Raw genomic sequence first — 11,003 nt, forward strand, 5'->3', positions numbered from 1 at the left:
AGCGCGGAAGATGGATGGAGTTCTGCAAAGAACCGCAGACGCCATTGCTGTCAGGTCCTAACCTGCACGAGTCCAGGGCTAGAGACAGATCAGCTCAGCCCTCCTCGAATCAGGAAGAGAGGGGGCTTATCAGAAGGTACAGGATGAAGAAGAAACAAGACCTTGGAGAATTTCACAAGTGATGGAGCCAAACTGCAGTGGCCCCAAGTCCCCAGACCAGGAAGTGTGCCCCAGCTCACCAGTGACAGCCCGGCCCCGGCGTCACCTCCACCCGAGGGCAGCGGACACTCGGCCTTGACTGCTGTCCAGGTCCTACACTCCCACGCGGCTTCGCTTGACCTTCACCTCGACCCAGAGAGGAAAGGCGGGCAGGCCTCACTCCTCCCATCTCACAGATGAGGAGACCAAGACACTGAAAGTTGACATCACTCCCAGGGCGACATGCTGCGACACGCCTGAGGGGCGGGAGTGGACACAGGACCCACACTGGGCTGCAGGGAAGGGTGGGCTCAGAACAGGGTACCTGAGTTCTGGGGTGACCTTTTTTTAATACAGTATATTTTTTAGAGCAGTTTTAGGTTTGCAGCAGAATTGAGCAGAAAGGACATACATACCCCCCGAGCCCACAATGTGTTAGGGTCAGTGAACACTGACACAGCATCATCACCCCAAGTCCGGGTTCACATTAGGGTTCAGTTCTGGTGCTGCATGTCCTGTGGGTTTTGACAAATGTATGACACGTATCCACCATAATGAGATTAGCTTTTATGCCTTTTTAAAAAAAATTTCGGGACTTCCCTGGTGGCGCAGTGGTTAAAAATCCACCTGCCAATGCAGGGGACACAGGTTCGATCGCTGGTCCGGGAAGATCCCACATGCCGCGGAGCAACTAAGCCCGTGCGCCACAGCTACTGAGCCTGCGCTCTAGAGCCCGCGAGCCACAACCACTGAGCCTGCGCTCTAGAGCCCGCGAGCCACAACTACTGAGCCCACGAGCCACAACTACTGAAGCCCGTGCACCTAGAGCCCGTGCTCCGCAACAAGAGAAGCCACCGCAGTGAGAAGCCCGTGCACCGCAAGGAAGAGAAGCCCCCGCTCACCTCAGCTAGAGAAAGCCTGTGCGCAGCAACGCAGACCCAATGCAGCCAAAAATAAATAAATTTGTTTTTTAAAAAGAGAAAGGGCAAACAGTCAAACCCACAGGCACGGTCTCCACACAGTCGGCCGAACACTGGCCACACCCCCCCGACCCACTCCCACGCCAGTTCAGACACACTCAGGACGTGAACAGGCGCAGGGTTCTGGGTCCTCCTGCCCTTCCTGGGCCGCGGGGACGAGGTGGGAGAGACAGGCTCGGCCCGGAGTGAAAGCCTGTGTGTCTCTGCAGGTGGTGACCTTTGACGCGCGGGGTGTGAGCGGCCACAGCAACCACGTGGCTCTGTACGCGGCTGCCAGGTAGGGCGCTCTGCGTCTCCGGGCGCTGGCTCCCCGGCCCTGTCCGCCCTCAGGCCATCAGAGAGCAGTGTCCTCTCAGGGAGCAGCCGCCCTCGAGTCCCGGTATTACGGTCTCGTCTCCTGAACAGCTGAGCGTCCCCACCCCCGGATACGGCAGGTGGGGGAACGGGTTTGATTTATCCCTCTGCTTCGGCCACAGAAAGCTTTAGGGCCCAGTTTCAGCTCCTTGTAGCACACGCACAGGACCAAGGATGGAGTTCTGTGGATCGGCGCCCCTCCTGGCTGCACTCTTTTCCCCCCTCTTACTCCAGCTCGTTTGTTCTCTCCTGCTGTGTATTTTGTGCACAATGGCAGATCTTTCTTTGGAGAAGGAGGGTGTGTGCGCGTCGTAGGAGATCTTGCTTGTTGTTTACAGCCTCTCCGTTTTACTGACACGCAGCTGCATTTCACCAGTCGAAAACCCTGATCCTCACACATTCTGAGGGACTTACTCGGGCTCACGCAGACCTGGAGCGAGTGTCCTGACCTCGGAGCCACGCTCCCTCTGGGCCCGTGAGCAGCTTGCTGGACGCGGCCTGGGGAAGGAGGGGGCAGCCTGATGTGAAGGACCGATTTCATGACCCTCTTCTGAACGCGCCCAACGCTTTTCAGGGCTTGAAGGGCCGTTTCCAGGCGCGTCGCCAGGGCCCCTCCCTCCTCCACTTAGATGCTGCCTCCCAGCTCTTTCCCTGGAGATGACCCCCAGGGCTCTAGCCAGAGCGCAGGACAAGCCGCCTCTGACCTCAGGGCTTTCTGTTCCTCGGGCTCTGCCGGGGCGGGGGGGGTGGGGGGGGGGGTGCCCAGAGCACACCCTCCCCCCAGGGTCCTCCCCACCCAGTGGCGCCCCGGACCCCAACCCAGGGGAAGAGCAGGGCTGGGGGAGCCAAGCCCACACACATTCCAGGGCGGGGGGGCGGGGGTGGGGGGTGGGGGGGTGGTCAGGCCTGTAAGTTTATCCGTTCCCTCCCAGCTGCTCATCTTTAACTCCTGCTCCCAAGAATCCCTTCCAGATGAGTACGTGTGTCTGCGTGTTGGTGGGGGGAGGGGACTCTGCCCCATGCCTCCATCTCTCAGCTTTCAGAGTTCATTGCTGGTGGACCCACCTCACCCCTCCTCTAAAGGCAGTGAGCACAGAAGGGCCTCTACTGTCAGAAGGGGTGGGGCAGGGTGTCAGATAGGAGGAAGGGCCATCAGAGAGGAAATACCAATTAACATTTTAAATATTCTCCACCATTCTCACATCTCAATTTCAAAAGAGAAAAACTTCAAAGAGTCCACTGTCCTTACCTTCATATCTGTTGGGCAAAGCTTGGACCAGGGCACTTCATAAGCCACTGGCCACCTCCAGATCGGCTGACCTTGGCTAAGGGACCCACCCTGGTCCCTTCAGCTGTAGCCACAGGTGCGGAATCCAGGGAATCTATATGGTGACTTATGCTCAGGAAACTGCCTAGAAACCAACAGTGCAGGGACCCCAGGGTGGGGCAGGCGTGGCCCTGAAGGCCCTGCCTGTTACTGGGGAGTGACTGACGTGCCGCTCACTTTCACCTGTCCTCTCCCTCCTCCAGGACCCTGCACGCCGAAGGGAAGTTACCTAAAGGTAAGGCCCGTCCCTCTGGTAAAAGGTCACCGCTACTGTCCCTCCAGGGTGAAACTGGTAAATACACAGAGAGCTGCCCTCAGCCAGGCCGGGCGGGGCGGGGGTGCGGGGGTGCGGGGCCACCCGCTCCTGACTCAGCTCAGCGCACCTGTCACGGCGGGTCCCCAGGTCTCGAAATCAGCTTGTATCCACCGGGGGGTTTCCTCCGGTGTGAAGGAGGAGCGTGTAGTCGGGGTTCTCCAGAGAAACAGAAGCAAACAGGACCCACAGATAGATAGATACGGTGGTATATGCACGTATCTATACGCACATAAAGTAAGGCATCGGCTCACACGATTACGGAGGCCGAGAAATCTCGGGATCCGCCGTCCCCAGGCCGGAGGCCCAGGAGAGCTGGGGCGTCACTCAGCCCGAGTCCAGAGGCCTGAGAACAGGGGAGCCCATGGTGTAAATCTCAGTCTCGGGGCAGAAGACCGATGTCCAGCTCTGCAGTCAGACGGACAGGAGTGGATTCTCCCTTCCTCCGCCTCCGGTTCTGTCCGGGCCCTCAATGGACTGGATGAGGCCCACCCACGCTGGGGAAGCCTTCTGCTTTACCAGGTCATCCAATTCAAACGTGAAACACAGACACGCGCAGAAACAGAGTTTAGCCAAGTATCTGAGCACCCAGGCCCCGGTCGGGTTGACACGGGAAGTTAACCTCCTCCGTAGGCCTTGCCCCTCGCCTGCCTGGTTTCTCCCTGGCCAGGTCTGTTCCGCCTCTGGTATCCTTTCAGGACGTCCACCCAAACTCACACCCATCCCGCGGTTAACTGGCCAGGCTGTGGGCGACGGATGGGTGCCGGACGGGTCTGAAACGCTTCCCAGCTCACAGGAAGGCGTCTGAGCCGCTTGGCCAGTTTCTGCGCGACACCCCCTAACCTCCCTGCGCCGGTTTCCGTCACGATGTATCGCACCCTCGCAGGAGAGCCCTGGGGATAGAATGATGGCCTTCCTGGCTGGCGGTGCCGCGAGGGCTTCGGAACACGACTCTAGCGTGTGTGATCCTTGTATCAACCCTGGGAAACAGGCCGCTCCCACACTCAGGACCAACAGCGTCACACAGATGGGGAAACTGAGGCTCGCAGAGGTGAAAGGACTTCCCCGAGCCCGTCAGTGCTTTAGTGACGAGCAGGAACCAGGTCTCTGGCCTCGCAGGACAGAAATCCTATCTGCATCCCCTCTCCCTGGGCCTCAGTCCCAGCCTCTAGCAGCCGACCCTTCCCTGCTGGGGGCACAGAGCAGGTAGAGGGCGGCCGTCAGGTGTTCTGGGGCCCTTTCACCCTTCTTATCTGTGAGAATGATGGGCAAAGAGCAGCTCTGGTGACACTGCCTGGCCTGAGCCCGGAGGGAGGGCGGGGTCCTCAGGGAGAGCTGCCTGAGGCAGCAGGTCCCCCTCTGCCCACCCCAGGGTGCCTGGTACTCACGCTCCAGTCTGTGAACCTGCTGCGCAAGTACCTCTCGCTGCTGGACCTGCCCTGCTCGCTGCTGCTCGCCCGTGACGCCCTCTTCGTGCTCAGCCGCCCAGAGGTGGCCCAGGCCCAGGTGAGGACCACCCGGTCACCCGTGCGCGCCCCCAGGCCTGCGCCCCGGCCCTGGCTCTTCAAAGCCCCTCACCGAGGCCGTCCACGGCGGTTCTGTCCCCAGAGCTGGCCCACAGCCAGACCCTGGGAGCCGCAGACCAGGGACTTGCACGTTTTCTTCTAATTATAGAAATAATATGTGCTGGGAAAAAAGCAAATAGCAATACAGGCTCAGTGTAGAAAATCTGGAAATACAGAAAAGGAGAAACCCCACTGCCTGCAAGCCCACCCCTCAGGGGTACTCACTCTTGACAGTATATACACCCTCCATAGAGTATTCACGCACAGGCATTTAGAGCGGGGGGCGCAGAGCCTGCTTATTTGAAATCTACTTTATTGCAACATCATGACCGTTTTCTCCAGGGTTATTAGGTGCTCACATTGTAATGTCTGCCTGTGTTCCATGGCATGGGCGCACCATAAAATAGGTCACACGCCCCTTACAGTGGGACATCGCGGTTTTTCCCTGCTACGCGTGGACCAGCGCTCCCAGCTTGAGCCAAGAGGAACTCAGACCTGCCAGGAGCCTCTGTAAAGAGCCACTGGGGCTGACCACGGGTTGCCGGCTGAGGAGTCAGGCCCAGCGAGGCCCTCCTGGTGAAAACTCTTGGTGGTCAGTGGGGCAGGTGGTCTGAGAAGGCTGCTGAGGCGTTCTAGCCTTGACCCTTTCCATTCCTGCTAGCCAAGTGGAAAGGTTCAAAGGCTAGGACCCATGTTGAGCCATTAGATGAAATAGGTGTGTAAATGGCTATCATTTTCTGGGAAGCAACAGTAGTAAATATCAGAAGTCTTCTCAGAAGTTGTACTGACCTTTTGAAGTTCTTGATACGTTAAGTAGACACAGCGGGTTGCAGAGCAATATATCAATAAATCTATACTTTCTCTGACCCACTAATTTTTATTTCCAGAATTTTATCCTAAAGAAATAAAGTTGTGTCCAGAAACTGATGTACAAGAATGTTCACTAGTATAATTTATGAGGCCCAAAAAAGGAGCTAATATTTAGTAGGTGAATTATATGGTACTATATAATCAGAAAAATCATAGTTTTGAAACACATGTAGTGAAAATGTTCCAAAAGTAGGGAGGAAATAGAAACAACTTTGATATTTTGCAGTATTCCTTTGAGAATTTTGAACAAAAAGTAATAGGAAGAAAAGCTTGTAAAAAACCAAACTGGCCATAAATATATAATTACTGTAAGCGCCCATCTTACTGAGTGGGTGCTGCAGCCACTGAAAGATAAGGGAATCTACAAAATTGGCCACCTGGGTGCCAGGATGTAGGAAGCCCCTGTGACTCGGAATCTCTCACAAGTAGACAGGTGTTTGGACCACAGAGTTCCTACCTTCCCTCAACGTTTTTCTAAAATGAACATTTTATTCTCACCATGGTCTTCAAAACTGAAACACTATTCCGTGAGTTCACACATCCATTTTGTTTCTGAAAGTCATTTTTATTTAACAACTTTAGTTGTATTTCCTGTTGAAACCATGCTATGTAATATTCTGCCTGAATATGGTGACCGTTCTCTTTATCATCTTAAAGCTTGCAGTCATCTCGGGGTGTTTACACCTCTAAAGCCACGGATGTTCCAATAGTGAATATAAAATGAGTTTTTTACATAAAGGTTTGCAATGATGTTAGCTTAGATTATAGCATTAATTATGGTACTTAGAGAAAAACAGGAACCATTTGTATAGGTTACATCTAGTTAAATCAGTTGTTATGATCTATTCTGTTTAAAAACTGAGCTACACTAGATCTGAATAACAGGATAACATTTCCCCCGCTGTATGGCAAGGAGAGCCAGTAGATATGGGTACTATTCCTTTTCTTCTTCTTCTAAGAGTGACTGTAATTACCCAGCTTGGCTAATCCGTAGGAGTCTGGGCACAAAACAGCCCTATATGAGTTATATATGCAGGGTAGTGGAGCCAAGGGATTAAGAACGTAGGCTCCACGTTCAATCTCAGCTTTACTACCTACTTGCTATTTGAGACTGATGAATCAGTTTCCTCATCTGTTAAAAAAAAAAAAAGAGCAATAATAATAGTCCTTTACTCACAGGGTTGTTAAACTGAGATAGTGCTCGGCTGGATCAGCATCCTCTGCTGTTATCACATCGGGTGTCAGGAGACGGGAGGGGGAGGCCAATCCGGAGGGCTTCGAAGGGCATAGCAGAAGCCAGATCAGGCCGTAGCTTGCAGTATGTGGGTGGGAGGAGGCCTGAAGGAGAGGAAGCAGAGTGAAAATAACAAACCGCCGGCGCCAGCACTCATGACCGGTCCTCTGATTCTTCCAGAGAGCCATGTCCTGCCACCGCAGCCAGCTGCTCTGGTTCCGCCACCTCTATGTGTTCTTCTCCCGGTACATGAGAATCAACTCTCTGCACTTCCTCTGAGCCGGGAAGGGCTCTCAGACCCAAGGAACAGAGAGAAAAATGGCCAGGGAGCCCGGGGTGTGTCCGGAGCGGCTCATCTCCCTGAGCCAAGCAGATCCCAGCATAAGGCTGCATCCCGGGCCCCTCTCCTCCAAGCTGCTCAGCCTCTAAGAAAAGAGAGGCCCTGCAGGCCAACGGGCTGTCCAGACTTGAGCTTCTTCCTCTGGGGAACAAAACCACAACCACCGGAACACACACCGCCCGAGGAAAATAGCCACCCTGCTAGCTTCTCAAGCTCTTGTGCAAGATAATTTACATAATGGCACAATGTATGTCAACCCCCTAACACAGACACACAATTGTCGTAAATGAATGTAAAGTGCTCTGAAATCCCTTCTTAAACGCAATGTATTTTTACGCTGTTTCCAAAGCAGGCTCATCGGACATAAACACACACAAAAGAATGGTCTAGGGCTTCCCTGGTGGCGCAGCGGTTGAGAGTCCGCCTGCCGATGCAGGGGACACGGGTTCGTGCCCCGGTCCGGGAAGATCCCACGTGCCGCGGAGCGGCTGGGCCCGTGAGCCATGGCCGCTGAGCCTGCGCGTCCGGAGCCTGTGCTCCGCAACGGGAGAGGCCACAGCAGTGAGAGGCCCTCGTACCGCAAAAAAATAATAATAATAATAATAATGCAGATATGGGACCTGCCTTTCTATACATTAAAACTTATAAACCCATTGCAACCAAAACAGTATGATACAAGCAAAGGAGTACACAGATGTTGGACAGAAGAGAAAATCCAGAAACAGATCCAAATTATATGAGAGCTACTGTACAGTAAAGGGGGCATTTTAACTCTGTGGAGAAACATTTAATAAATTGTTTCAGGATGGCTGGTCAGGCATTTGTAAGAAAACAAAGACTCCATACTTTATACCAAGTACAAAAATACACTGTACATGAATTAGATTTATACATAAAAATCAAAACAATTAAAATATTGTTTAAGAAACTTGGGAGACTCTAAATGCATATATATCTTGGAATGGGGCAGCCCTTACAAAGCCAGGCTGGAAACTCATAAAAGGAGTAAAGAAAAAAACAGATATTTCACAAGTTTCTTAAATTAACAGGTATCACAGATATATTAATAGCCCAAATATATAAAGATTGATAAGAAAACATCCCAAAAGAAAAATGGATTAAGGATGGAAAATTCATGAAAAAGGAAATCTAAATGGCCATTAAACAGGAAAAACTATTCAACCTCAGTAGTGGCTACAAATTAAGGCAAAGATGAAAATCTATTTTTCACTGAAGGTGGTGATTGGATTAAAGTAGGAGTTTTCCAGGGAAGAAAATGAAGAAGGCAGAGGACATGAATAGGTCTGCCCCCTCTCTCCCTCTCGTTCTCTCTCTCTCTCTCTCTCTCTCTCTCTCTCTCTCTCTCTCTCTCTCTCACACACACACACACACGAAATAAATGTGAAAAACATCCCACTACTAACTAAAGGAACACAAATTACATGAAAATGCCATTTTCACTTATCTAATTTGCAAAGATGTCTATCAATAGTAACACCCAGTGTTCTGTAGGTGAGGGAATGGACACATATATGCCGCTGGGGCAAACAGAAGATGGTGGAATCTTCTGGAAATCAGTACGTCAGAAATCTTTAAAATGTACATATCCCTGGACTCCACGTGCACTTATCCTTGGGAAGTAGAAACTCGTACAAAGATGCACAGACAGTTGTTTGATGTGCAGCACTGATCAGAGGGAAAACAGAATCAAGCGGCTAGAGCAATGATCTCCCGACTTTTGAGTATTCAATAATGTATATATTCTAAGTGCACATTACAAAACATACAGAAAAAAAATTTTAAAGGATAAATAGGAATTCTAACATTTTCTTCCCACCCGTAATGGACCACCTTGAGCGCTTCCTGGAGGGAGCACACCTTACGCTGGAGACCACCCGACCAGCCTATCATGTAAAGTCAGTGAATCCTGAGAAAAGTGAGCCAGTCAAACTGTGTGGAGAGACAGACAGAACAGGACATTTATGCTCTTGAGCCCACAAGAGGTCAGGGAGCAGAAACATGGTTCTGGTTTGATCAGAGTGTTAAGGTCTTGTTCAAGTTTGAATCCTACAGGTACCCCTGCCAGGTGCTCCCATCCCTCGTGGACAGTATTACCAGGAAAATCTGCATGAAGTGTAGTCAACTTCAGTAATTAAAAGCTGGATAACACGTGGTCTGATCCAGTGCCCCTGGGGGGAAGGTCTTGAGGAGTTTGGGAGCGGTGAGGTCTTCAAGGGAAAGGATCCCAGTGATCTACAGGGTTCATCAGAGTCTATGAGCGTGGAATTGCTGAGGGTCGTTCCTCCTACTGATCTAGGCCTACTCTGTATGGATGATCACGGTGGCAGCCTTGCTGCCTGAAAGGAAACCACCAGGAACAGCAGAAACGTGCTCTCCCGGAAGCCGTCTGCCAGCCTGGGCCCTGAGCAATAGCTGTGTCCCAGAGCCAAGGCTGCTTCCTGGCTCTTCAATAAGTGGTGCTGGGAAAACTGGACAGCTACATGCAAAAGAATGAAATTAGAACACTCCCTAACACCCTACACAAAAATACACCCCCAAATGGATTAAAGACCTAAATGTAAGGCCAGACACTATCAAACTCCTAGAGGAAAACATAGGCAGAACACTCTATGACATAAATCACAGCAAGAGCCTTTTTGACCCACCTCCTAGAGAAATGGAAATAGAAACAAAAATAAACAAATGGGACCTAATGAAACTTAAAAGCTTTTGCACAGCAAAGCTGTGCAAAACAAGGTGAAAAGACAACCCTCAGAATGGGAGAAAATATTTGCAAATGAAGCAGCTGACAAAGGATTAATCTCCAAAGTGTACAAGCAGCTCGTGCAGCTCAATATCAAAAAAACAAACAGCCCAATCCAAAAATGGGCAGAAGACCTAAACAGACATTTCTCCAAAGAAGACATACAGATGGCCAAGAAGCACATGAAAAGCTGCTCATGGAAGCAACCTAACTGCCCATCGACAGACGAATGGATAAAGAAGTTGTGGTACATATATACAATGGATAAAAAGGAATAAAAGCCATAAAAGGGAATGAAACTGAGTCATTTTTAGAGACGTGGATAGATCTAGAGACTCATACAGAGTGAAGTAAGTCAGAAAGAGAAAAACAAATATCGTATATTAACGCATGTATGTGGAACCTAGAAAATCGGTACAGATGAACCGGCTTGCAGGGCAGAAGTTGAGACACAGATGTAGAGAACAAACGTCTGGACACCAAGGGGGGAAAGCGGCGGTGGGGTGGGGATGGTGGTGTGCTGAATTGGGCGATTGGGATTGACATGTATACACTGATGTGTATAAAATTGATGACTAATAAGAACCTGCAGTATAAACAAACAAAAAAAACAACTAATACTAAACTTTCTTTGGGTATTTATTATGGAAATATGTTAATATAAATGTTTCAGCCATTATGTGAAATTTCTAAAAATCTTATATGTTCTGGTATAATGTTATAAGTCATAACTCTAGTTATTACTTTAAAATGTATATCTCAGAAACAACTAAATTTCCTTGTCAATTGCATTATTGTGAACTTTCATCAACTCTTTAACCGTGGTCATTTTGAAGTCTTTTGTCATTTACAGACAGTTCTGGGTGTACGCTGATGCTTTTGCAAATATGTTCCTATAAAAGGGTTTCATCTTCAAGGAATTCATGGAAGACTCTGACAAGTACAGGTTTCTGGTAACTGACTATACTGCTGAACTGAATGAATAAGCATTTTCAGAACTCAAATGGAAAACTGATGTATTCATAAAAGTGCTAACAAAAGATCAAGATGAAAAAAAA

The 11,003-nt window shown here is 50.2% G+C and overlaps 1 protein-coding gene and 1 long non-coding RNA gene across 2 annotated transcripts in view; one reads left to right on the forward strand and one right to left on the reverse strand.

Annotated features, from left to right (window-relative positions):
- LOC114487783 (uncharacterized) overlaps positions 1-6,872 on the reverse strand; it is an 18,791-nt gene extending 11,919 nt beyond the window's left edge. The window contains exon 1 of the long non-coding RNA XR_003683200.2: positions 6,785-6,872. This is a non-coding gene — a long non-coding RNA (uncharacterized lncRNA). The remainder of the gene's footprint in view (positions 1-6,784) is intronic.
- The window catches only part of PIGL (phosphatidylinositol glycan anchor biosynthesis class L), a 32,387-nt gene extending 22,251 nt beyond the window's left edge, over positions 1-10,136 (forward strand). The window contains exons 3-5 of the mRNA XM_028499867.2: positions 3,063-3,094; positions 4,545-4,678; positions 7,022-10,136. Coding sequence (XP_028355668.1) covers positions 3,063-3,094; positions 4,545-4,678; positions 7,022-7,120 — 265 coding nt within the window. The 3' untranslated portion in view covers positions 7,121-10,136. The remainder of the gene's footprint in view (positions 1-3,062; positions 3,095-4,544; positions 4,679-7,021) is intronic.
- Positions 10,137-11,003: the final 867 nt, after the last annotated feature.

This window comes from Physeter macrocephalus, chromosome 14 (assembly GCF_002837175.3).
Source record: "Physeter macrocephalus isolate SW-GA chromosome 14, ASM283717v5, whole genome shotgun sequence".
NCBI classification, from domain to species: domain Eukaryota; kingdom Metazoa; phylum Chordata; class Mammalia; order Artiodactyla; family Physeteridae; genus Physeter; species Physeter macrocephalus.